Source organism: Sporothrix schenckii (genome assembly GCF_000961545.1).
Source record: "Sporothrix schenckii 1099-18 chromosome Unknown Cont43, whole genome shotgun sequence".
Classification (NCBI taxonomy): Eukaryota; Fungi; Ascomycota; class Sordariomycetes; order Ophiostomatales; family Ophiostomataceae; genus Sporothrix; species Sporothrix schenckii.
The window spans coordinates 2,195,816-2,221,322 of record NW_015971144.1 but is presented as its reverse complement, the minus strand read 5'-3'; the positions used below and the strand labels follow the sequence as shown (position 1 = coordinate 2,221,322).

The window sequence follows — 25,507 nt, the reverse complement described above, 5'->3', positions numbered from 1 at the left end:
AAACCACAGCGCCTGCATCATGCATCGTCCATTGTGCATGGCTAGTCTTGAAGTAACTGCACGTCGTAAAACTGCCAAAACGATCGCGATGTCGTACGACACGCAAAAGGGCCCGCGCATTGGTGGATGCAACGCTACTAGTTTCACATTTTTGACTCGACTACGTTGAGAGCACGTCATCGACGAAAGGGCGAGTTTGTCAAGTGCAGCCACAGACTGACAAGGAGCATGGACAAAGCAAAGAGGACGAACTGTTGAAAAGAAATCCATTTAGGTTTGTGTCCTGTGTTTATGTACGAGTCTAGCCCATATCTCACAAGCTCTCCCAGCAGAAGAAAAGAATGAAAAACGCAACAGACATTGTGGAGAGAGTGTGACTCTGCCTCTCGCTTTTTGCAACATTTATTTTGTTCTTGGCCTGCTGTATGCCTCCAAGAACATGGACGTCAATTATAAGCGGTCCAAGCTTAATTGGAAGAGGGGAAAAACCAACAAACCGCCCAGGCACAGACAGGGACAGACAGGCACAGGCAGGAAGTGGCAGGACCCATCCCGTCGTCGCCGTGCACAGCGTCTCCCTATATTCGCTTCAGTGTTATTGACAGGGCCCCACGTTTTTGGCGTCTCCAATCACGCAACGTCACTGCGGCTTCTGCTGGAGCACGACTAGACGAAACCAAACGAGGAAAAACAATGCTCCAAACGGGTCGTATTTTTTGGTCGAGGGCAACGCAGTGAGACATGGCGACCCAAGGAACAGGAAAAGGCACACACTCCGCCGGACCGAGACAAAGCGGCCAGTGATTTGGACGTTGTATTTTGTCATCCTCCATGCCAGAATCACGTTTCGAAACCAAAACTGAGCACATTATATGGAGGCTGGCCACTTTTTCTCAGTATGTGCACAGGTACGTCCGTAGGAATAGTTGTAAATTCAAATAGGGGCTACATGCAAGGCCCAAACGAATAATAAGAAGCATGCTGATCAGGGTAATAAAATAAGTGATATAGAACCAAAAGCCAGGGAAAAATAAAAACAACCAATAAGAACGAGAGTAGTGGCAAAAATAGTTGGTAATGAATGTATGTAAGCTGAGAATAAGTGTGCAGAGAGGAAATGAAAAAGGATGAACAAATGCAAGCGCTGGCTAATGTTGATATCTGAACGAAACGGAAAGAAAAGAAATAAAAATGAGAATAAAAGAATACAAAGAGACCCTTACGAATTGGACGAAGAAAGACTAAAACGATACAAAGAAATGGTATGATGCAACACAAAATGATAAACGAAGCGAAATCCAAGTAAAATAAGAATGGCAAGCACGCATGTCGCACTCTATAGAGCAGGGGGCGGAAGAGTGGAAAATAGAGTGGGGAGGAACTGCTGCTCCAAAGTAAGCAAGGGATTCGGCCAGGGCGATGGGCGGCGGAGGCGTCTCTAAGACCGCCGCACCCGATTCCAAAAGCGCTTCATGACGCCCTTGTCCTGGTCGGCCTCCCAATGGTCGATGCCGGCAAAGACGTCCTCGATGCTTGCCTTGGGCCGGCTGACCGCACCGGCACCAAGGTACGTGATCGAGTTGTCGCACGTTGATGTCGATGTCGTTGTGGTGGTGGTGGTGGTGGTCGTCGTCGTCGTAGTGGAGGACGGCAGACGAAGGGAATCGTTGCGCGCCGATGGGTAATACGGCCCCACAGCGCCCGGGAGGGCCGTGGCGTTTGACGATTTGCGGAGGTGGTTGGGGCCCTGCAGGTGGTTGTGGCTGCTGCTCTGGTGGTGCACGTGGTACTGCTTCTTCTGCTGCTGCCAGCCATAAATTTCGTCCTCGCCAGCGCGCAGGTCCAGGCGCGTCAGGGTCATACGCAGCGTCATCTCGCGAGACGACGCAGGCACCTGAGCGTAGCTGTCGGTTGGCCGGTGGCCGGTCGATTGTGGCGCGTCGGCGGAAGAGGAGATACGGTACGGGCGGAACGCCGAGGACGAGGTTTTCCGGCTGCCGATGCCGCCGACAAGGTCACTGTCGTGCGTCAGGTTTGGCGTCTTGGGGGATTCCGGGTCGGGCACGGATGCCTGGTCGCTGTCGAGCTTGGTCATGTCGTCGTCTTCAGTGGCCGTGTTTCCGTTTTCGTTGGCGTTCTCGTTGGCGTTGTCGTTTTCGTCATCGTCCTCATCGGCTAGGAACGTCCGCATGGTGCCGTCCGAGGTGCTCTGCCGCGTACCACGGCGCATATGCCGTTTCTCGATGGCTGTCGGAGCGGTGGAAACGCGATTGCCCTTGGTGGACGTGGACGACAGGATGGACGACGAGCCCAGGGGCGGCGAGCCGCCGGCCATGGACATGCCGGCCATGGAAGGCATCGACGACAGCACGTCGGTCGAGGGGAAGCCAAACTCAATGGCCTCGTCAAACTTTTGCGGTGAGGCCAAGTAGACGCGCAGCTTGAGACGGGCCTCGGGGTCCTGGTAGTGTGCGGCGCCTGGGTCGATGCTGGAGATGGAGTCGTGGGCGGCGTGTTGTCTCGGCGTGATGAGAGACAGCGTCCGTGATTTCCGGCGAACGTGCGAGCCAGGACGGGTGGGCGAGGAAAACGTGCTCGAGGGTACGGTAGGGAAGGGTGTGGTCCTGCCGTTGCTGTTGCTCATGCTGGGTGACCTGGCTGTCCGCGTCGAGGCAGCGTCGTCCTTTGTGGCAGGGCGGCTGTTGCTGATGTTGCTGCTGCTGCCCTTCCCAACACCCGCGCCCAGAAGATTGCTGCCTGTCGAGGCGGACGTGGGCAGCGGGCGGCCAAAGGGCTTCTTGGAAATGGAAAGGTGGCGACGCAGCGATGGGCGGCGCGCTTTGCTGGGCGAGGGTAGGGCGTCGCGCAGGTTGGCGTGGTAGTCGTCGAGGAAGAGGCGCAGGTCCAGGTCGTCCTCGTCTTCCAGCCAGCGAAAGCTGTCGTAAAAGGACTCGGGCACGCCGCTGATGCGCTTGGCAGCGGCGTCGTTGTTGAGGCCGAGGGGGTTTCGCCGGCCTGGAGCAAGCCGGGGATCGCTCGTGCTGTGCATGGTCTCCATGGTCTCCATGGACTCGACGGACCGCATAGTCTCCATGCTGCGGCGGAACGAGGTGGCGGTGGGCGTGTCCACAGTGATGTCCGGGGCAATGAGGCGGTGGGTGATGCTCGCGCGGCGGCCAATCTTGTAGATGGCCTCGTCGGCGGCGTCGAGGATGACGCTGGCGTGGAGCTGGCCGGCGAGGACAAGCCGCTCCTCACGGGAGAACTCGCGCTTCTTGATCTTGTCAGGCAAGTTGGCGTAGAAGAGGGTGTCTGCGACGGCGTCACCAATGGCGGGCGAGGGGCCGTTCTTGTTGCCGCTGAAGTAGCTGTTGGTGGACAGCAGAGGTGACGACTCGAGACGCAGAGAACGCTTGCGGAGACGGGTGGTGATGTTGTCCGAGGCGATGCGGTCCTGGCGAGCTCTGCGGCGCTGGATGTTTTGCACGGAGATGGCGTCGTAGTGCTGATATATGCCGTCGATGGCGCCAGACCCCTGCGCAAAGCGAAGACGTTCGAGTGTGGAGAAGTACTGTTAAGAAGGGAGAAAAAGGATTGTTTAGTGTTTTGTTTGGAATGGAAGACGGGATGGTAACGTAGTAAAGCAGATCGACGACAGTAGCAAGCAGATGGAATAAAAGAGGAATCAAAATAGAAAGACAACGGAGGAAAATGAGAAGAATAAAAGAAGAGAAGTAAAAAAGAAAGAAAGAAAGCACGCTGGAAAGTGTGTGATCAGGTCCAAGTGGGACAACGGGACGATGGAATGGAGGGAGAGAGAATGGCCGAGAGGGATGGTAATATGGAGCTGTTGTGTACTTGCACGAATCTAGGGACAAATAAACACAACGCCAACGAGAGGCCGTCGGCTGGCTGGCGTGGGAATAATATGACACAGAAATAGGAGAAAGGCCCCGACAGAAATATATAAGACGAGAATCAAAATCAAAATACGAACGGCTAGTAGGGACGCGGTGGGAATTGGCGAGGTATTATGTGGACAGGAAAGGCGTGAGAACTCTGGCTGCGGCGGCGTACCTGTATCTGGCAGGTAAGTCGCAGCAAACGTGGTGGTTGGTGGTCATGCAGGAACGAGAAGAGACCAGAGTGGACAAGAGGGGGCAGAGACGGTGTGGCCGGTGTTGGTTGGAGAAAGATACGAGAATGCAATTTCGTCGAGAACTGACCGAGGAAATACGCGTGCTATATGGGGAGTGGATAGAAAAAGGAAAGCAAGCGGTGGAGAGGCGTAATGGGGAGAGAAAGGAAGAGACAGGAGGAGAAAGGAGCAAGGAGAAAGACGAGAGGTTTTGTGATGATGATGTCCGCAAAGGCGAGGGAGATCGACACAAAAGGAACCTCCACGGAACAAAAGACAATAAAAGAAAGCCCAGAGGAGAGAGTCGGAGGCGAGCTGGCATGGAGTGACAAGAAAAAGGACGAGGAAAAGGACGGTCAAAAGCAAGTGAAAGGAACGAGAGAGAGAGAGCTCTCGCAGAAAGGAGAGCAACGTCCGCCGACGTGGAGAGGAAGCCTGGCTTGCTTTGGCCAAAGAGGAAAAGAGCAAAAGGACAATGGGCAAAAAGTGGAGCGCGGATAAGGGGCAGTGAGCAAAAAGGGGCAAGGGCCCAGGTGCCAGTTCAGGCAGTTTTCAGGTCCCTGTCATCGCAGCTCAGGTACATACAGTTAGAGCGATGCAGTGCACGCACAGGCGCTGCAGCGCTTCACTGGTAGCCCAGACGGAGCCTGCAATGCACCAAACTCCAAGCTGCACCTGGCTGCGCCAAAAGCCACCCACCAATGCATCACCCCCGACCACTGCATATGCAGGTCGCTGGGTCCCAAGACGCCCTAACGCACCTGTTCTTGCTTGGGCCAGGCCATTCAGCGGTACGTTGGGGGGTGATTTGCGTGGGCCTTGCATGTGGTGTGGGAGAAAAATGATGTGACAAAACGAGACAAAAAAATAAGAAAAAAAAAATAAGCAGAACAAAAAAAACATATAAGACAAAAAAGAAGAAAAGAAATCCCAGCGAGGAAATTCTCGCAAGTCACACACGCTTGCAACCCAAAGCCAGCGCATACCTTGTCAAGCTGGTCGTTGATGGCAGGTAATGATCGTCGGTTCCCGAACAACACACCGCCAGACTCTTTGGTCCCCCCACCCTCATATTTGGACTTTTTCTCAGTCCCGCCCAAGGGAGAAGTGACCGCATAGCAGGCAATACAGCGGACGAAAATGATGTGCAGAGGGCAGAGTGCGAGTGCAGAGTATGGGATGTGATGTGCAATGGATGATGCGCGGGATGAACAAAAGACGCGAGATAGCGCCAGACCGAGCGAGACATGCAGTAGAGGAGGCAAAAGCCCCGCAAGAGGCCGGCACAGGGCAAGCAATTGCGAGACATGAATAGGATGGAGAGACTCCGGACACACAAAGGACCGAACGAAGGAAAAATAAAAGAAAACGTGAACGGACAGACGAACAGAAAAGCAAACAGGCACGTTCGTGCGGAGATGTGGCGGCGCCGTGGATGTCGACGTGGATGAAAAAGGAAAGGCGGCCGCGAAAAGACGACATCTCTTTCAAGCGGCCACTGGCCACCTTCTCAGTCTTCTTTTCTCGTCCATGTCCTCTTTCGTCTCTCTTCACTTTTCTCGCAACCTCAACTGTCCCAGTCAGGCAACTGTGTGGCGCTTCGCATGCACAATGCGAGTAACGCCCCCAGCTGGATTGCCGTTTCGGGCACAGCTCTTGTCGTTGCCGGTCTTGTCGTGTTGTCCGTGTTCCTACCGTTCGTCTCATCTCGACTCGCCGTTGGCCGACGTCCAACTGTCTATTTCTCGACTGACATTGGCCAGAGCGTGAGATGGCTTTCATTTCAGCCCTGCCGTCTCTTTGGTGCTTTCCCTTTTCGCTTCTCATCTGTCTTTTTCTCACCCGCAATTCTCACTCTCATTTCGCTCTTCAGCGGTTGTGATAATGCATGCATTTGCTGTGCAGTCGCAAAAGGGTTCAAAAGTGTGGTTGGGGGCCATCAACAAACTCTCATTGGATCGTGGCACTGCCCGATTGCCGCCCAGCTGACAGGTAATGAACCAAGCAAAAATGGGGGGACATGAAGGAAGGCCCAAAAGGCGCGATGTGACGAGGGTGCCCATGGAGATCCATGTCTGCAAGCGAGTGCTTGCAATGCCCCAAAGCTGGCCAATGGGCAGTCGGGGATGCGTGTTGATTGGATGGGATTGGATGGCGGGCGCCAACGTTGCCAGCAGTACAATGTGATGCGTCACAACAATGGCGAAGACGTGGAGACGCGAAAAGAAAAGGGACGAACGCGATGAACACGATCAAAAAAGGAATTTGAAGAAACAACAGAAAAAAAAAGGAAAACGGGCGGGTGGAGCCTCATCAACCCCGATGTGAACGGCTGGAGGGCTGAAGGCTAAAGGGCTGAAGGCTGAGAGTGCCGCCTTTTCATGGTTTGTGATTCGTCTCGCACTTGCTTCTTTCTTTCTTTGCTTGCTACGTCGGATCGATCTGAGCGAGCTGCAGAAAACAGCATCATCAACTTACCTTTCGTTGAATGGCCACGGGAAGAGCCTCAAACTCTTCACGAGTCAATGGCGGCGGTGCTGCACCAGAGGACAAGGAGCCCCGCCGGTTGTAAGTAGGCTGGCGCCCGTTGCTTGTGCTGGCAAGCATGCTGTCGGTGTTGTTGTTGTTGTCGTCGCGGGTGTCGTCGTGTCGGTGGCGGGAAACGCGGGCAAACGGGTTGAACAGCGGGCTCGGCGACCGTCTACGAACCCGTTCGGCGCTTCGTGCACTCTTTGCAGAGGTCGGACGCCAGCGGCTGTTGCTGCTGTTGCTCTTCCGATTGCCGTTGCCGTGGCTGCTGCTGCTCGTCCGGGCAGTGTTCATGCGCCCGGCAGCCGTCCCGTCGAAGCTGGCGCTGAGAAAGTGGCCGTGGTTGTGGTCGCAGTTGTCGCTTGCAGTTGCGTTCCGTGTAGCAGCGGTGGCCGTCATAGTCATGCTGCTATGACCGGCGGACAAAGAGCGACAGCGGACAGGCCCAATAAGCTGGCTGGCGTGGTTGTCACTGTCGGTATCGTGGTGGCCGGGCCAAACTGTCAAAGTTGGCGATGTGGGGTTTGAAACCGACTCAGATGCTCCGTGGAAGCAGGTCGAGGCGGTGTCGTCGTTGTTGGTCCTGCTCCTGCCGCCGCTGCTGTTGTTAGTGTCGTCGTCGTCAGTGTGAGAGCCAATGGCCGTCGTCGTGAGTGTGCGTGAGGAAGACGAAGAGGCCCGTGTATCTGGAGCAGACACCGTGTTGTTGAAAAGAGAGGAGAAGGGCGACTGAAGAGAGGATGTGGAGGGTGTCGAAAACAGCGTGCCCGAGGAAGGAGAGAGGAGGGCAGACTGAGGAGGCGAGGGTGACAGCAAAAAGGCAGTACTGTTGCGAAGCTTGCCGCCGATCTCGATGGGAGGAGGAATACGTGCGTATTTCTTTGGTGGAGGTGCTTTGGAAAGTATAAAGGTAGACGAGGAAGCGGAGGCTGACGTGGGACGAAGAAGGGGAGCAGAAGCAGATGTCGAAGGGAAAGCAAGAGGCGACAATGGCAATGCCAATGGCAAAGAGGGCAAAGAAGCTACAGACACAGGACAAGCAGAATCCAGAGCAGGCGATGAACATAACGAGGCATCCCCGGTCGCTGTGCTTGAGCTTGAACTTGAGCTTGTGTTGCAAATGTTGCCTCCGCAAGTGTTGGTGTTGGTTAGCGCGGACCCAGAATTGTTACCAGGGTCCTCAATCTGGACCCTGGCAGCGTCAACCCCAGTGCCACTGGTTGGCGCGTCAGTGGTGATGGTTGTGATTCCGGTTGAGGTTGCAGTGGCAGCCCTGTAGCTGCTGTCAGTGCCAGTAGTGGGAATCCTGTCAGCGGCAATCCAGCTCGCTCCGGTGGTCTTGGCGATGGTGCCTGTGCCGGTGGTGATTGTAGACGTTTTAATGGCGGCAAAGGCCTCGGCGGCTTCAACGGCTTCAACTATTTCGACGGCATCGGCGCCCATCTTCAGCACGGAACAACAGTTAACATCAGACGCAACGAACTGGCCGTTGTGGTGCTCGAGCGCAGGCATAATTGTCTGCTGCTGTTATCTACTGGTTTGGCATATTCGTTAGCAGTGTTGTGATTAATATCCCCTTTGCCTTTCAAACTGCCCCGTCTCCCTGCTCTTCACCCCAACTCCCTTTTTCGTCTTGCGTCCTTAACCGCCTGGTGAAAAATGGGGCCAGCCTGCAAAACAAGCGGGTAGCGAACAACGGAACTGACCAGGGTCTGGAGTGTGGACGTGATGGTGCTCGGTGTGCGCAGAAGGCAGCTTCTCGCGTGGGTTGTGTTTGCCCGTACAAAGTGTTCTAAAATCGTCCTGTTGGGTTCTTCGTCTGTTTGGACGCACGGTAATTTCCGTTTCCAATATTATGGTTTCAATGCCCGTCGTCAGTCGTATTGTTTCGCTTTGTTTCGTCGATTGTCGACGATCATCTGGGGACACTGCTGGTAAACAGTAGAAGCAAAGTCCAGGGGCACTGTGTATTTTCTGCGTTGTTGCTCAGGGGCAATTGTGGCTTGACAGTAAGATATCCGTGGATGGTCGTTTAGTCGACGGTCGTGTCGGTGTATGCGTGCGTACGTCGTATTGTCGGTACGTGTTATTGGCGGTGGGCCTGCAGGGCGAATGGACGCTGGTGAAGATCAAAAGAAGAAAAGAACAAAAGAACAGAAGAACAGAAGAGAAAAAAGAGACAGAAACGTGAACCAGAGACAGGGAAAGTTTGGTAGTAGGACACGAGGGCGCAACGTGGGCGGCGCAGAGGTTTTAATCTGTTTCGTTCTTGTCGTCCTTCTTCATCATCTCTGGCCATTTGCTTATGTCCAGGATGTTTGCTTCGTTGCCTCTTGTTTTCTCGACAAGGAGAGAGGGATCGCCGTTTTTGTGGGCGTCCCAGGATTTTTCCCTCTCTGTTTTGTTTTTCTCCTTCTTTCCTGTTGTGCAACGTGTCTGTGTACAGCGAGGGAAGGCACGCTCCATACACGTGTGCTCTGTACTCCGTAATACGCTGAGAAGGGGAAGGAGCAGCATTGCAACTTGCAGGGGAAGGAAGAGTGTGGAATATCGTGAGGCAAGAGCAGATCGCACGAAGCTGTCGTTCCTGCCGTGTTTGGCTATCGTCGCTCGGACACCAGCAATAAATAACGGCAGCGACCATAGATGGCACCTTCCTTGCTACATAGTCAGCAAATACGGCAAGAGCCTACAGGAGAGTGAAGGAAAGCACTAGATTAAAACGTTATAACTGCCAATGCAATCTATTAACAGAGTGTTCAAAGCGAGTGCACCATGGATGGCAATATGCGATGTCGCTGCTGTTGACTGACCACGACGCCATGACCCTGCTTTGCTGGAAGGCGGCAGCTCGGTAGGTATCCGGCGGCCACTGAGAGTCTTGTACAGCATTTGATGCGCCTGCGCATTGGCCATTTGCATAATTATATTGTGGTGGCTGCTAAAAGGCGTCTGAGCCGTCCTTTCTTTACTTTGTTGGTATACAACATACTTTTACGTTTTTTTACTTTCCATTTTCGAGAATCTGGCTGTCGTGGTTGAGATAGTTGTACTTGTGTAGATGGGTCAAGAAAGGGGACGAAAAGGAAGAACCTAAAGAAAAGCAACAGTTGAAACAGAAGAAAAAAAAAGGAACGCAAACTAAGACACGATAGCGAGACACATCCACGAGGGACAAGGCGAGACACGCAGGACACACATGAGACGGTGGAACAAGAAGACAAACTCCGGAAATGACCATGTGTGAGAGCGAGACATGGAAAGCAATTACCTCAGGATATCTGGGAAAAGGGTCTTCCTGCTCGTATCAGCCGGAGACTGCTTCTTCCACTTCTCCTATTCACAAGTCTGAAGCCATTGCCTAACCGGTGAACGATCTGCGTTCCTTTTCTTTTTTTGTGTGTTTACGAATTATGGTGAGCTGTTTTGAAAGTCACGACAAGCTAAAAGCTACAGGAGCTTTTTAAGCGTGCGCACTTACAAAGTATTATTACATACATCGTAGTCGCGGTCCCGCCCTCTGGTGTTAATCTATTTTAGCTCTTCGACCTGGTCTCGGCAGAGCCAACCTGAAACGAGCTGTCTATTTTTGATTTTCTACCTTCTAACCGTCTCGCCGCTTCTGTCTCCAAAACACAATGTACGACATACGACATTCGACATCCATCGACAGAAACACACCCCGTACGCCGTAAAAAACATTAAGCAACGTGACTGTGCTTTCTGGTCTCCGTTTCCTTTCTCCTTGTTGCCTTTCACCTCGTCCATTGTCGTGTATTCTCCTCTCTCCACTCTCTACACTTTTTTCTTTCGCCTGCCCCGGCCTCCGCCTCTTTTCATACCCCAGACAGAAAGCCTTTCCTCTTCTGCACCACGATCGGCAGCTCGTTGATTACCGTGTAGATGACCTTTTTTGGGAATGCCAGGGCCCCGGTACGCGGTCTGCCCTTGTCTGACTTGTCTCAAACTGGTCAACTCTCACTGTTCATTGAACACTGTTGTCTGCCTGGTCACGTCCTGGTGTCCCTTTTTGATGCCCGTCCTTTTTACCTCTTTTGACATGATCGTCGTCTCGCAGTGCCTTCAATTTGTTGTCCTTGCACAGTATTTGCGTCTTCAAACAATTAACCGTGCAATGAAGACCGTTTTATTTTGGCCAGGCTCGTTTTCTCTTTGCCCCAGCGATATTAACAAATTTACAGTGTCGTATTGTGTGCGGGACCTTGCAGGCATATTGTTGACAGGCCTGGCCCCATGCCCGGCAAGCAAATGGTGGTTATTGACTTTTGGATTTGGGGCGCCAACCGACATCCTACGTATGTGAACTAAATCCCAGCTAGCCTCTGCCCAGGATTAACCTCTCAACAGAAAATGGCAACCGTAAAATACGACGTTAAAATGCTCCGTACGCGAGCAAAAGGCGGGAGATGCAAAATTGCCATGGGGCCCTGAGAGAAATCTCCGCTTGCTTTTTTATTAGAATGACAAGTCGTCCACCGCCATATCCGAGCTGTTTGTGCGGAGCAGGAGAGTGTCGAACGTTGTCGAATCGCCTTCACTTTTCATAGCTTCAATGTGAATGTGGAAATCGTCCTTGGTTTGTAGCGAGATCAGCATCGAGAGCACAACTCGAGCTGGTACGAGACGCTAAACACTTCATCTGGGGGGCACTGCATACGTCGTACAGTTTCGTCGTCGTCCTTTTCTTCTCCACCTTCCTTCGTCCCTCTGCTTCTTCCTTCTGAGCTGCGTGGCGTTGCACTTACATCCTATGTGCTCTGTGCCGCAAAACCCCGTCTGCCGGTCGAGCTGCGAGTCCAAGGCCTGCATTTTGTAGCACTGGTCCAGGAGTGCATGCATATGGTGAAGACTGTGGATTGTGGCTGCAGGTGCATATGGGACGCTGTACCAACCGAGGACGTTGCAAAAGAAGGAGGTGGAACAAACGGGAACGCGTCAGTCTCGGCCGTCCGTCGATATCGAAGACGTGCATTCACAGTGTCGTCCATATTGTCGTCTGGTGGTGCGACGCGTGTTCAGCGTCAACGTACCGTACCGAGTCCGTGCCGTGAAGAAGGGGGGCGAGTGAGTAACCGCACCAGACGGTTGAAAATAGAAACAAAGTCAGCATCCCGCTTCCGCCGGCCACAGAAGCGCCCTCGACACCAAAAAGACCCTCTTTTATGATCATCTGTGCGAGAACTAGAGGGTGGCTCAGTGGGCAACAAAATTCGTCGGAAGCGCCAAGGAACAACGCCAGACGGTCAGACTGCCTTGTGGCCCTGCCGACTACAACCTCGAGGACTCGCGGACGAAGTCCTCCGTTCGTCATATTACCTTTGTCTGGTATTATTCACTTTATCTCGCCCGTTTGACGCGCGCTTTCGTCATTTTTCTTTCTTCTTTTCTTCTTGTTCGTTTTTTTCTTTCTCTTTTCCTTTTCTCCTCATTTCTTTAGTTCCACTGGATACTGCCCTTGTATACTGCCCCTGGCATTCGTCATCCTGGCCGATGGGAGCACATTGCGGACACGGCGGCAACATGTACAGCGTCACAACGCCAGGCGCCGCCCGTACGATGAAGGTCACTAGGCAGCGAGGTTAGAACCCCGGTGACCCCGGTAACCCGCCAATCTTTCCCGGGAACGGCAACGATCTGCTGCGGATTTTTTTCTGTTCACACTGTCACAATGTGATTTCGACTGTCATCTATCATATTTATCACATTTGAATACCGTCCTGACTTCTGTGCCCTCGGCTTCCTCGCCTTTTACCACTCCTGTTCCTATTCCTATCAAGTGTCTTCTGTGTTTCCTTCAGGGTTCCTTGTTGCGTTCTTTTGTTCACTAGCCACTCTGGGGCATGCCAAGTCATTTCATTTTGAGAAAAGAGATAACAGGATCTACTCAGCAGACAGGGGCCAGAGGAGGTAGCCGCTCGATGCCGAAATCTAATACGTAAAATCACAGCACACGTTTACATTCCCGGAGCAAGTACAACATTGAGTAGCCCACGTTTCTCAATGACACCACACCTACCGACGGCGACGACAGTGATCGGCTAGTACAACACAGCCGTCGAAAGCGCCTGATGCCGCCTCCCATGCTGTCGCAGAGAAAAGATTCATCAACGGGGAGATCACTTTGTACACAGCGACAAGTAGTACAACCGCCATCGTTTGGATCGACTGGTTCGGGTGGAGCTTAGCGAGCGCACAGGGCGGGAAGAGGCGGTTGGGGCCACTGGTAGTTTTTATTTTATTTTTATTTTTTATTTTAGTATGAGCACGTTGCACCACTGCACGCACTGATGATTTTCTATTCCTGTATTGTTCTTTTTGGTGCGTTATTTGATACTTCTTTCAGTCTTTTAGGTTGCTTATCCTTTTGTCGTCGGAGAGTCTCCATTTCCGGCGGTATCTTGACCTTGCTTTTGACATTGACTACGAAGTACGACATTGTCTTGGAGACTCTGTCCAGTTCTAACAATGACAACGGTCCGAGAACTAGATCAAGATCTGTCGGCGTTCTCTTACTTGCCGCGCAGCTCCCGGACTTCTTACCTGCTCGACTCATTAGGCTAGATAACGTAGCACGTCCTCAGCTTTCCTTATGGTTATTGATACAGGAACTGGTGTCCTCGAATTCAAACACACATTATTACTTATCACCGGGACCCGAGTGTCAACTCTCCACGACATACTACGAAGTAGCGTCGTATTGAAGCCAAGTTTTTGTTTACTGTGACTTTTGTGTCTTGTTTGATTTTAGTATTTGTTCAGGCTATATCCTCCCTGCCAGATGATGGGTCTTTCTCGACCGTGATACCACATCCTGAACATTAACTCGCAAAGCCGTCGTACATATCGTACGTACATATTTTCCTCTCCATACAATGCCGCCATATTTGCAGATGTCCAGATGTCCAGATTCAGACTCAGATTCAAACTCAGATCCAGATTTCAGACCCTTCCAAGGCCAGTTCGTTCCTTGTGTTGAATTTTCCATATCCATTCACGTACCCCATACCATGGTGCTGGCCCAAAAAAATCCAAATTCCGCTCCATTCGCTCCCTTCGGTGTGCAAACGTGCCCGTGCTGTTGTTGGTATAGTAGAGACTGTTCTTCGTCATCACTGATCACCAGCGTTGGGCGCAACAACCGCGTCCACGGGGTCGTAGTACTCGTAGACTTTGTTTTCCTTGTCCCGGCCCGTCACGGCAGGGGCCATGAAGCGCGACACGCCGGTGGTGCGGTCGTACGAGAGGTGCGAGCACGCCAGACGCTTGCCACCGCCGCCGGGCAGGTCAACGACAAACTGGGGCATCATGAAGCCCGCAATGGAACCGCGGATCTGAGCCTCGAGATCCAGGATGGTCTGGAGCGGCGTGCGGAGGTGCTCAACCTTCTCGACCATGTCACACTGGTAGACATAGTAGGGGAAAATGTTGTTGTCGGCGAGGTTGCGGATCAGCGCCGACATGGTGGCCGTGTCGTCGTTGACGCCGCGCATAAGAACGGTCTGGTTGCGGACCATGATGCCGGATTCAAAGAGGCGGCGGGCCGCCAGCTCGGACACCCAGGAGATCTCGTGTGGGTGGTTGAAGTGGGTGTGCAGCGCCATGGCCTTGCCGGCCTTGCGGGCCTCGTCGGCCACAAACTTGAGAGCCTGGAACCAAGAGTCTTGGTCGTCCAGGATGCGCGCTGGGGCGACGGCCAAGCCCTTGGACGCGAAGCGGAAGCGCTTGATGTTGGGCATGGCAATCAGGCGCTGGCCGATGTAGGCCAGCTGCTCGGGCTGCAGATAGTAGGCATCGCCGCCGGAGACGACAATGTCTTGAAGCTGAGGGGTACGCTCAACATAAGCAAGAGCCTCTTCCCAGCGAGTCTTGGTGGGCTTCATGGACGCCTTCTTCACCGAGTCCGTGTCGGCTCCCACGGCATAGGAGCGCGTGCAGAACATGCAGTAAGTCGGGCAGACCGACGTGGCTGTTGGTCAGCGTCGTGCACAAGGTGAGGACATATAGGGGATTTAAGAAAGAAAGAAAGAAAGAAAGAAAGGGACATCTTACGCAGGAACAGAGCCTTGTCGTTGTAACGATGAACGAGGCCGCTCACGGGCGAGTCGGCATGCTCGTGCAGCGAGTCCAGCGCCAGCTTGGGGTGGTCAGGCAGCATGTGGGATTTGACGGGAATGAACTGACGGAACACGGGGTCATTGCGCGGATCGGCCCAGTTGATGCGGCTGAGAATGTAAGGCGTCATGCGCGTCGACATGGTCGCGGTCTTGATGCCGTCGACGACGTCCGTGACGAGCGCGTCGCGGGTCTGAACGAGCTTGCCAGAGTCGCCATTGGCCACGTCGGTCATGGGGATCTCGTCGGGGAGCACCTGCTCGAGGAAGCGAGCGAGCTTGAGCTCACCCTGGACCGTGTTCTTGATCTGTGGGAGTCGTAGGCAGTCAGCGTGCGTGCAGAACAAGGAGGTACAGGAACGGAAAACAAAATAGGGAGGCTACACGGACTCCCCACTTGTACGAGAGGAACTCGTCCGTAGACACGTCCTTCCAGACGGGAATCTTGCGCCAGAACTGGTCCCGAGAGGGCGTGGCATCGACGGGACCCATGCCGGCCTCCTGAACAATGGGTGTGTCCTTGTCCTCGTTCTGGGTCTGCTGAGCAGCCGCAGCGGGTACCATGGGTGCCATGCGAGGAGGCAGTGTGGCAACAGTACGTGCGATCGTGATGCTCTTCACGGGTGCAGCCATGCGTCCGGAAAACAGCCGGGAGCTGTTCAAATTGACAGCGAGCGTGGTGAACGATGAAAGAGAGGTACGAAAGAGAAAGGATATATAACGATGATGCGTAATGACGCTGGGTAACGATGTTGAGTAGATGTAGAGATGTAGAGAGAACGTGCTGATGGGAAAAGAGGCAAAGCAGAGAGAACGAGAAAAGAAATTAAGAAGAAGGAATGCCGACAGAGAGAACAGCTTGGAAGACAAAAAAGGGAAGAGGGCAAGAAATAGAAAACAGGGAAGAATAGGCAAGAGCAACAGAAGTCAGAAGAGGAAGGAAGGGTAGAGAGGGAGGGACGGACAGGGCAGGAGCTACCGTCACATATGGCTTTGCAATGTTTTGGTTGCTGGAGCATCTGGACGGCGACATTTATTTTGTGCATCGCTCTTTCCTGTTCTTGATCGCTTCGGGTGTAAACAGTCTACCTTCCTCGACGGACCTGCAAAGGTGCACCAAAGCCTCCACCAAACTGTTGCCTGAGAGAAAGAGAAGAAAGTGAGACAAAGGCGACAGGAAGGTGAGAGTAGACCAGAGATGCAAACGGTCGAGGTCGAGGACGAGGACGAGGGAATGTGCGGGCATCAAAGAAGTCTCGCCTAGCACTCTACGATGGCGGACAGCTTCAACTACAGAGCAGCCGTTGCAAAAGACAGACGTTCAGGTCTCGTTGTCGATCCTCGACGTTCCCGGCTTCTTTTTTGTGCCTTTTGTCTACTCACCTACATGGCAGACTGCATCCTCGGGCATGGGGACTGGGGGGCGTGGGAGCATGAGGGCACGTCACAGAAAAGTGACATGCTGAGGATGTGGTCTACTGTCTGCAACTTTTGCATATCACTCTCGCCGCCCATGCATGTTTGTATGTCTCCCTCTCCCTTGCCCTACTGCTCGAGGTAGTCCGAACAGGGGGAGAACATGCCGCGATACTTGATCTTGCATGGCTTCATGGACTTTATGGGCTGTATGGACTGCGTGGCTTTGTACGTACCTTTGTGCATGTTGTTGTGCAGCGCCTGAGCTGAATGTCCAATCGCCGTGGATGGTGATCATCGGTTGTTGGTCGTCGTTGTCGTTGGTGGTCGCTTGCTATTGGTCGGTACTTCTCATTTCCATAGCTGCTTTTTTTGTTCAATATTGGCTACCATTCACTGTAAGACACTTTTCTTCTTGCCTCTTTGGTTTTCATTCACTTGCCATTGTGCAGCATTATATGCCCCTCTCCCAATACTCTTTGTTTCTCGGTTGCCGCCTGTATACGAAATGCAGGTTTCTGGGCGAGGCAACTTGAGGGAGGCATATGAATGTCAAAGGTACACAGACGTTCGTGACGCTCCTGACAGAGACTACGCCGTGCATTGGCAGACAAAAAGGAAACCATACTAGAGAGCGACTGCCGCTCCGTCATTTTGCAAACGGGGCTTTGCAATTTGGTCTAGATGCGGTCGGGGGCATCCCGTGATGAAAGCCATGATGCGGCCAAATGTACGCAGAAATCCCGAGTGCAACCTCCAATCGTACGAGTATACGAGAGAAAAAAAAACGCAAGAGGCTGGGTTCGCAAAATCCAGGAAGACGTTTTGCGTGTCCTGCAGGTTGCGTTGCGTCACGTTCCCAGTCCTGTGGGTTTTCTCTGTTGGTGCGCGCACAACATCTCCACTTCCGCTGGGCAGTATTGGACATGTTTGCCTACGTTGTGCGACGTGAAAAGGGAACAACATGAGGAAAAAAGAAAACAGATAAAAGTTATAAAGGCCAAGCAAGTCAACGTTTCGGGGGGCTCAGTCCGGGGAACAACGGAACTAATAGCAACAATTCAAACGGACCGCAGTACGGTCACAGTGTGAATCATTGACCTGCCACGTCGAACCAACAGACCGTGGTTGGGTGGGATGCAGATGCAGATGCAATTGCACCTACAAATGATGACAGAAGCAAAATTCGACGGAAAGGGATTGGAACGCAAGCTTGCATGGTGAAATGTTCACATGTTGGCGCCTATATTGGCCTCGACGAATAGTTGAACCGGTCCACGGAGACGTTGTGTGACGACTTGACTGTCGACGTATCTATTTACTTTCGCCTCGCTTCGTATTGGCCACTCTTTGGGGATTCAGAGATGGTCGAGAGCACTCACCAGAGGACATCTTGACAAAGAGAATGGGGCCTCAGACAAAACAACGCACGCAGACGGAAGTCTGTCTGTCAAACCACTACGAACGCAAGCTATCACCCGTATACATCCCTGTCTCTCCTCCTATTTTGCTCGCATCTAGCCCATGTCCCTCTCGGGCAGGAAGCCCCGGCCAACAGAAGGCAAGCACGGTCCACGACGTCCGGGCCAAAACGGGAAAAGAATAAGAGGAAACGTGCCAAGACGAATGCAGAGAGGAAGACGAGAGAGACAGCAAACACAGATGTCATTGGTCATGATCTTCGTCGTGCAGATGCCGTTGGTTCTCGACAGACGCAAACGCAGGAGGAAGAAGGGAAGAGCCAATATACTCGGCAGAAAAGGGAAGCAGCGAGGAAGAGCGGTTTCGCGGCCGGACGCGGCGATGGTGACCATGGTTACACAAGGAAAGAAGCAGCGGTGCAAAGGGAAGGTGCGATGGGGAACAGAAGTGGGCTGCTTAAGGCATTGATAGTTTGCGTATGTTGACTTCCTAAACGGGCATCTCGAGGCAGGAGACAAAAAGAAGAGGCAAAAAAGGCCAAAAAATAGGAAACGTACTCAACGGTGTTTTGACTCGACTGGACCAGGATTGAGACAAAACAAAGCGAGTGTTTACTCCCATTTTGTCTCTGCCCACGTATCTCTAAGGACTCACTTCATACTATCTGATTGCTTTCCAAAGTCAACGCCCATCTGCCCATCACCACACGGCATCTCTTCTCCTAGCATCACGCTGGGAATTCTTTTTCATTTCTCTCCTCGAGCTCCAGAGAAGGTCCCTCGAGCTACACGGGACCGTGACCGCCATGGTCTCTTCGTCGTCCACGGGCGAGGATGGCCTGACCATCATCAGGTAGGTTTCGTTTGTTTTTTCTCCGCTTTATGCGCGCCTAGCAGGCTTGCTGTTCCACTACCATGGGTGTGAATAATACCAATGGATAAAACTACTGGATCACAGATGGATAGAAGGATAGGAGGACTGGATAAATGATGGTGCATTCCATAATAGACACACGACGGCGCTGTTTTGGTGCTGCGTGGATGCGTCCAAATGAAACAGCTGCATCTTGCTTTCTTTTTTCGCCCACTGTTCTCACCATCCACTGACAACGTTTTTCTAGGCCTCAAGACGCGTCTGAGCACACAGCCACCGACACGGACCAGACAGTTGCCGTCACCAATCCTCACCTGCTATGCCCTCTCGGCAACCCGGCACTCCATCCACTACATGGCAAGCTGAATGACCATGGTTCAGCTCAGGGGGTGAGTCCCCTGCCAATGGAAGCTTCTGCTTCTGTCCCCTCTACAAGCTACTCAGCTTGGTCTGCTTGGATTGCTGTGGTCGGATGTGTCTGTTTGACCATGCCTACATATGGTCTCATGTCGGCCTTTGGCCTTTTCCAGGTCTACTGGGAAACCCATCAGCTGGCAGACTACAACGGTGGAAACAGCGATGCTGCCATTGCCTGGATCAGCTCGCTGCTGGGCTTTCTCAACTGCTTTTTTGGCCTGTTCAGCGGCATCGTCCTGGACCGGGTCTCCTCGTCGTCGTCTTCCACCAGAGGCCTGTTGCTTTTGCTCGCCCCGCATTGTGTTGTGTACTGGGCTTCCTTTTTGGCCCTCGCGTGGTGCTCGATCTATGGCCAGTTCATGGCGTGCATGGTGGTTGCCGGAATTGCCTCCGCCCTGCCGTCGGTCGCCGCGTTTACGGTCGTTGACCACATTTTCGAAATGTCCCCCACCCTCAAGCACAGCGCGGCCGCAACAGGGGTCGTCTCGACAGGTGCTCCGCTCGGTGGCCTTCTTTTCTCGCTTATGTTGCGGGCGCTGCTGGCCCGGACGGCGCCCAGCACTTGGCAAGTGTCCATGTTCTGTCTATCGTCCGTCATCGGTGCCATGGAGCTCATTGCATGCGTCCTGGTCGTGTGGGGAAGCCGACGGCCTTCGTCTTCATCACCACACCAGTTAGCGACCGAGAAAGACGCCAATGGACTCGATGGACTCAAAAAGCAGGTGCTCAAGCACAAAAGCCCTCTCCAAACACCGCCGATGGAGATCAAGATGACTGTGACAGAAACGACGACCATTGAACAGGCAGACCGCCTTGAACGATCTGGCCTGCCTCTCCGACGCAGTTGCGTCACGGCCCACCCGCCTGATATGCAAACTCAGACACAGACACAGTCACAGACACTGTCACCTGCGCATACGATTCCCTGGTATGCCAATGCAGCTCTCTGGGACGCAGACAAGGGCTCCTTGAGCCATTTTACCGACCGAGGCTTTTGGCTTTTTACCATATGTGTTTTTGGTTGGTCTTCCCACGCACATGCAGATGCTGTGCGTCTATGTGCATCAAAACTGCAGAGATGCAGAGATTTGTGTCGTGATGGACAGTACTGCTCTTTCTCCGTCTCTCCATCTCTGCAGCTCTCTCTTTGCCCACTAGCTAACATTCACGCCTCGCTTCTACCAGTATACGAATTCGTCCTCTTCACGCAGTGGGGCTCCTTGCCATACTTTGCCTCAAGAACAGGCCTGGGAGACGTCTTTTACTTCCAAATGGTCTACAACATGTCAGTCACAGATGCACTTCGTCTGGTGCTTTATCCATTGCCTCACTAACGTAACCAGCGGCGCCATCCCCGGCCGCACCATTCCCTCTTGGCTCGCCACCCGATTTGGCCCATTCAACATGACTCTTGCCATGACAGCCCTCACAATCCTCACCATCTTTGTGGTTTGGGTTCCCTTTGGTGACCACAGTACAGCCGCCCTGTATCTGGTGGCGTTTCTCATGGGCGTAGGAACTGGTTCCTTTGTACCCTTGGCTGGTGAGTTCTCAGCGAAGGTGGGCTTCATGCCATTGTTGGCCGTCTTCTCGTATTTATTTCGTTTTCTTCTTTCTTTTTTTCTTTGCCTCAGCTCAACCTCCCCAATTGTTCCATTACAATGTGAGACACGCAGCTGACCTTCTTTTCCTTTTCTTTCCCCTTCGTGTCCCGTTGTAGCCACATGCATAAGCCGCCTTTGCCATGGCCGCGGTTTTGGAAAGTGGCTAGGTTCTTGTTATGCCATTGTCAGTATTGCAACTCTCATCGGCAACCCCGTCAGTCAGGCTCTTATCGAAAAGACCAGTGCACGATGCAGTGTCATCTTCCAGGGCGTCCTGCTGGTTGTGTCGTTTGTCCTCTGTCTGCTCGTCCGCCGGGGCGACATCCAAAGACTACGGGCGAGACAATCTCGTTCGTGAAAGAAACGTCTCTCGAGTCGACGATGGTGCGATGACAACGAAACCGCCATCGTGCAGGTCTTGGGCCTACGGATACAACGCTCTTGTCCTCACCGGGACCATCAGGGGTTTGTGGAAACTGTGAGCGCGCTGACATAGGCGACATGCCTAACGTGTCGGTGTATTTTACCCATCTGGATGGTGGTGCGCTGCAAAAATTGGTTTCAGTTGATGGCCTCCCACAAGGCCAGAAGAGTGCGGGTGTGGTGGCAGCCATGATCCTGGGATCCTGGGCCATGCTCGTCCAGCTGCTGCATACAAACGGAGCCGACGTGCATGCGGTTGCAGGGCTTAAGTCGGAGCTCGCATCTCGTTACGGACGAGGTGGTGTTGAAAGCGCTCAGTGCAGTGATCTTAATGAGCCTATTTCGAGATTCCTCTCTCTCTCTCTCTCTCTCTTCTCTCGGAGTCTGCGAATTCCTTCCCCGTGCATCTTTAATATTATATAAACCGAGATGTTCACATTGTATTCCGTTTCATAACGACAGAAAATTACGACAAAAAAGAAATTGACATACTATCAGCACTGAAAAAAAAAACGTCCATACACCGAGTCCTGCTTCCTGTACTCCCCTTTCCCAGACGAAGGTCCTCGATTGAGACAGACCGTACGGTGTACTTGACAATGCAGCCCAACCTGCATGTCTTACATCCTTGCCGCCCAAGGCCCGTCCCATTGGGTACACCCAAAATATATATGCAAGTGCTTTTTGTGTGGTAATCAATCTTAGACACGGCTGAATGCATGGACGCCAGAGTCGGATGGGCAAAATGTGATAAAAATAAAAATGTACCCATTTTTGGCTGATTACATACACATACTGCTAATTTTCTTAACTTTTTTCTCTCTTTATTTTAGTTTTTTTGTAACAAAAATAATACTAAAATATAACACACCCCAAAATCGAATGTAATACAAAAGTACATTTCTGCATAATTGTTTCGGACTCTAGGATTGCAGCTTTCCTCTTATTGCGTTGGCAGGAAATGAGGACGGACCAATCAGCCTCGATAGAGAACAGGCCGGTGGTGTCGCTGTTGCCTATTTTGGACATTCAAGGGCGCTAACACACGGCGGACGTCCATTTGGGAAATCGTGTTAATTAATTCTGGAAGTGGGGCATCTCCATGGTTGGTTCCGTCCGGCTTTGTCTCGACGTTCGTGTGCGTCCTGTACCACAACTGTCTTGCTAGTGTGACACCGGACACTGTTCTTGCTCTAGGCAGAGGCATTGCCTCCATTCGTTACTCCAGGCCAGATGACACACGAAAGCATCTCAAGGGCCATGCATTGCAGTACCTCGCCCGGCGACAGGCCACCTGAGCTTTGGAATCACCCAAAACATCCAAAACACCCAAGACACCCTTGACCCTTGGCGACCGGCATGGATTCACACCCGCTGGCTTCGTCGCCGGCCCTGTCGCTGACGCCGCCACTACCACTGCATGAGAAGGAACTGCTGTTCACAGACTGGGGACTGTCCGATACGGACAACAGCCAGCCAGCGACCAGCTCAGGCACCGTTGAGAAGCCGGACTCGCGGTGGACCGAGCGTGAGCGCGAGCACCGGCGCAAGAGCAAGGCTTTCGCGGCTGCAGCCAAAGCAGCGGTAGAAAAGGTGGTTGAGAAGGCGGCAGAGGAGGCGGCACGGGAGGCCAGAGCAGACGAGGCTGCACTTAGGGCCGACCACGGGGGCGGGGAACACGGCGGCAGTGACAGCGACGACGTTGTCGAAATCATCGACTTGACACAGCCAGAGCTAAAACCACCCGGGCCACCACAGACACTACCACGACCGCCGCGCCGTACCGCCTCGACCGTTGCTGCGCCTGTGCGGCCTTCATCGTCAACCACGCTTCGCCGCACGTCGTCCAATCCGCTGCCGGACCGACGAGGGCCGAAGAGAAAGCGAGAGGAGGTTCTCGACAGGGCCACGGCCGCGCGGAAGACGGGACGACCTGCCAAGACGACCACCAAAAAGGACGCCCGCGACATATCGCCTCCTCTCGTCCCCGAAGGGCAGCGCATCTTTGCTGGGCTGTCCTTTTGCTACCTCCCCAATGGTGCCTTTGGCGCCCGGAAGCTCCGCATCAACAAGGCCCGGCAGCACGGCGCCCGCTGGGTGCAGAACCTGCGCGAGGCGACACACGTCGTTGTCGACAAGCAGCTGCGGTGGGCCGATGTGGAGGCGCACGTACGTGACGAGCTGGCCACCATGTTGTCGACGGATCCGGAGCCTGCGGCTGCGGCGTGGCCCATCCTCGTCAACGAAACCTACCCGCTAGACTGCATCGGGTTCCGGCATTTGCTGAACCCCGAGCAGCTGCGGTACCGCGTCACGGGCTGGAAGGAGGCACAAGCGGCCCAAGAGACGGCGACCGGAAAGGGTCCAGCAAACGTAACGGGCCATGGAAAGACGAGCGACACGTCGCCGCCCGGTCACTATCTCATCAAGCCGGACAGACGAGAACAGGACCGGCTGGGGGCGGCACGACAGCAAGAGCACATGATTCGACAGCCACGGCACGACGTCTGAGAGGACACCGATGACAGACGACCGCCTCCGCTGTGGACAGCCACGACAGGCGTGGCTTTCTCTCACATAGGGCAGCCGTGTGTCAGTATGCTCCTTCCGCTGTGACGAATGGCTGCATTACCTGCTCCTGCCTGCACTGGTGTTGTTGGCGGGGCCGTCGCTATGAACAGAGTGCGGAAAGAGCAACCCGGCACGGACAGGGCAAGAACGGACGCGAACCGCACCACACAGTGTGCTGTTTGTTGTTCCTTCCGTTGCTGCGTTGGGACGGCGCAGGATCACATCGATCAAACCGATCAAATCGATCACATCTCTAATCACATCTCGTTCAGTCTCCTCCTCCCGTCTCCCACCAATGATCAATGACTGAGCATCCATCAAACACCTCACATCAACGCATTGCCCCCCACAGACGCTTGTCTGTGCCCACTCAAAACGCCGTGCTCGCACTGCTACCATGACCGCCGCGGACGAAGACCCGCCTACAATTGGTGCTCCGCATGAAAAGCCCATCGTCGCTGCGGACGAGGACCCCGAGCATCCATTCAGCAATGTGAATCCACCAGGCGGCAACCTCCTCGACCCTCTCCCAGTCTCGCTCGCCTCGGCGGTCACTGCGGGCATCACGCCCCCGTTGCTGGACACGACCGATACCCAAATTGTGACGTTTCCCTGGTATATTTTTGATCATGCCCAAGACAAATGGGTCATCTCTCCTCCGCCCATTGCTCTGAGCCACGATGTCGTCCCCTTGCCGGGGCCGCCGGACCTGGGCCCCAAAGACATGACCATCGTGACATGGAACGTGGGCCACGGCCGGAACGAACGCGCCGAGCGTCTGGCCAGTCTCATCGACGGCGTCCAGGATGCGGACGTCGAGGGCTGCCCGGACGTCGTCTTTCTGCAAGAGCTGTCGGGCATCGCCAAGCACACCTTGGCCGAGCTTTCCTTTGTCCGCGCCAACTACTACATCGCCGGTCTCGAATGGATGTTGGCCGACAACAAACAGGAGTTTTACAGCGCCATTTTAATGTCACGCCTCCGGTTTGCCCGCGGCTCGTGCGCCACGTTTCCCTCGCTCGGTGCTGTCTGGGCCGTCTGGTACCCCAGCCAGCTCAACCGCTACGCCCTCTGCTGCGACATTGGCGCCCCGACGGCCACGCCAAACGGGACCGGCAAGACCATCCGGCTTGCCAATGTCCACTTTGATTCGCTCGCGGCCGCGCCCAACTACCGACGCCGCCAGCTGGGCATCGTGTCTGAGCTGCTGCATGCGCCCGACGTGTACGGCGGGCTGGTGGCCGGCGGCTTCAACCCGTTTTTGGCCGACGACCAAGACCAGAACCTCGCCGAGGAACACGGGCTGGTCGACTGCTGGACCCGGCTGCGCGGTGACGCTGCCGAGTTCCCAGGCCACACCTGGAGCATGCACGGCCCGGGGTCGCACGTCTTTCCGCCCGCCCGTCTCGACAAGATTGCCGTGTGGGGACTGACGCCCAAGACGATGGAGATTCTGCAGCCGGGCACCGTTTCCATGCGAGTTCCGACGGCGCTTGTGGACGCCGAGGGTGACACGATGCCACACGACCTGGCCGATCCGGCCGATCCGGCCTACGAGCCCATCCGGATTCCCTGGAGCGACCACGCGGGGCTGGTCATGACCTTTGCACTGACAGCACACCCGGGCGAGGCGACGAAGCCCAAGACGCCGAGGACAAAGATTGTCATTCCTCCGGAAGGTTCTGATTCGCTCGATGAGTCCGACGAGCCCGGCGAGCCGTATGTTGTTGTGTGAATGGGTTGTGCTGTGTGCCTGGGCATGTATCATTGTGTTTTGCGGGTTGGTGCTTCGTAGTGGCACAAATGAAAGCGACCAGAACAGGGAATAGGGAGGAATGGGGAGGAACAGGCAGGGTATCACTGTGTATTCGCTAGTCTATGAATCGCTAGTCTAAATCTCAAGAAGCAATCGCAAAGCCCCATACGCCAACATTGTCATTTTCATTTTCCGCTTTCCTTGCAAATTCCACACACGCCGCACA

At 53.9% G+C, this 25,507-nt stretch overlaps 9 protein-coding genes across 9 annotated transcripts; 4 read left to right on the top strand and 5 right to left on the bottom strand.

The window, feature by feature from the left end:
- Nucleotides 1-1,438: 1,438 nt before the first annotated feature.
- SPSK_02174 (uncharacterized protein) lies at nt 1,439-4,963 on the bottom strand (the record flags this gene model as incomplete). Its single annotated transcript, XM_016729050.1, has 2 exons — nt 1,439-3,571; nt 4,724-4,963. 2 exons carry the CDS (start codon nt 4,961-4,963, stop codon nt 1,439-1,441), a joined length of 2,373 nt encoding a protein of 790 aa, XP_016589456.1.
- Nucleotides 4,964-6,565: 1,602 nt separating this feature from the next.
- On the bottom strand, nt 6,566-8,179 carry SPSK_02436 (uncharacterized protein; the record flags this gene model as incomplete). Its single annotated transcript, XM_016729308.1, has 2 exons — nt 6,566-6,589; nt 6,617-8,179. 2 exons carry the CDS (start codon nt 8,177-8,179, stop codon nt 6,566-6,568), a joined length of 1,587 nt encoding a protein of 528 aa, XP_016589455.1.
- A 741-nt stretch (nt 8,180-8,920) lies between these two features.
- Nucleotides 8,921-9,184, bottom strand: SPSK_10489 (uncharacterized protein; the record flags this gene model as incomplete). Its single annotated transcript, XM_016736883.1, has 1 exon — nt 8,921-9,184. The coding sequence occupies one exon, from the start codon at nt 9,182-9,184 to the stop codon at nt 8,921-8,923; it is 264 nt and encodes an 87-aa protein (XP_016589454.1).
- Nucleotides 9,185-11,143: 1,959 nt separating this feature from the next.
- On the bottom strand, nt 11,144-11,527 carry SPSK_02834 (uncharacterized protein; the record flags this gene model as incomplete). The annotated part of the gene is made up of 2 exons (XM_016729697.1): nt 11,144-11,301; nt 11,434-11,527. The coding sequence occupies 2 exons, from the start codon at nt 11,525-11,527 to the stop codon at nt 11,144-11,146; spliced, it is 252 nt and encodes an 83-aa protein (XP_016589453.1).
- A 2,270-nt stretch (nt 11,528-13,797) lies between these two features.
- Nucleotides 13,798-15,432, bottom strand: SPSK_02426 (lysine 2,3-aminomutase; the record flags this gene model as incomplete). Its single annotated transcript, XM_016729298.1, has 3 exons — nt 13,798-14,654; nt 14,738-15,107; nt 15,190-15,432. 3 exons carry the CDS (start codon nt 15,430-15,432, stop codon nt 13,798-13,800), a joined length of 1,470 nt encoding a protein of 489 aa, XP_016589452.1.
- Nucleotides 15,433-18,442: 3,010 nt separating this feature from the next.
- SPSK_02254 (uncharacterized protein) lies at nt 18,443-20,889 on the top strand (the record flags this gene model as incomplete). The annotated part of the gene is made up of 5 exons (XM_016729127.1): nt 18,443-18,489; nt 18,758-19,976; nt 20,034-20,212; nt 20,271-20,470; nt 20,648-20,889. 5 exons carry the CDS (start codon nt 18,443-18,445, stop codon nt 20,887-20,889), a joined length of 1,887 nt encoding a protein of 628 aa, XP_016589451.1.
- Nucleotides 20,890-21,032: 143 nt separating this feature from the next.
- SPSK_02843 (uncharacterized protein) lies at nt 21,033-21,377 on the top strand (the record flags this gene model as incomplete). Its single annotated transcript, XM_016729706.1, has 1 exon — nt 21,033-21,377. One exon carries the CDS (start codon nt 21,033-21,035, stop codon nt 21,375-21,377), a length of 345 nt encoding a protein of 114 aa, XP_016589450.1.
- Nucleotides 21,378-22,313: 936 nt separating this feature from the next.
- On the top strand, nt 22,314-23,465 carry SPSK_02589 (uncharacterized protein; the record flags this gene model as incomplete). The annotated part of the gene is made up of 1 exon (XM_016729457.1): nt 22,314-23,465. One exon carries the CDS (start codon nt 22,314-22,316, stop codon nt 23,463-23,465), a length of 1,152 nt encoding a protein of 383 aa, XP_016589449.1.
- A 457-nt stretch (nt 23,466-23,922) lies between these two features.
- SPSK_10452 (Endonuclease/Exonuclease/phosphatase family protein) lies at nt 23,923-25,260 on the top strand (the record flags this gene model as incomplete). Its single annotated transcript, XM_016736857.1, has 1 exon — nt 23,923-25,260. One exon carries the CDS (start codon nt 23,923-23,925, stop codon nt 25,258-25,260), a length of 1,338 nt encoding a protein of 445 aa, XP_016589448.1.
- Between the last annotated feature and the right edge of the window lie 247 nt (nt 25,261-25,507).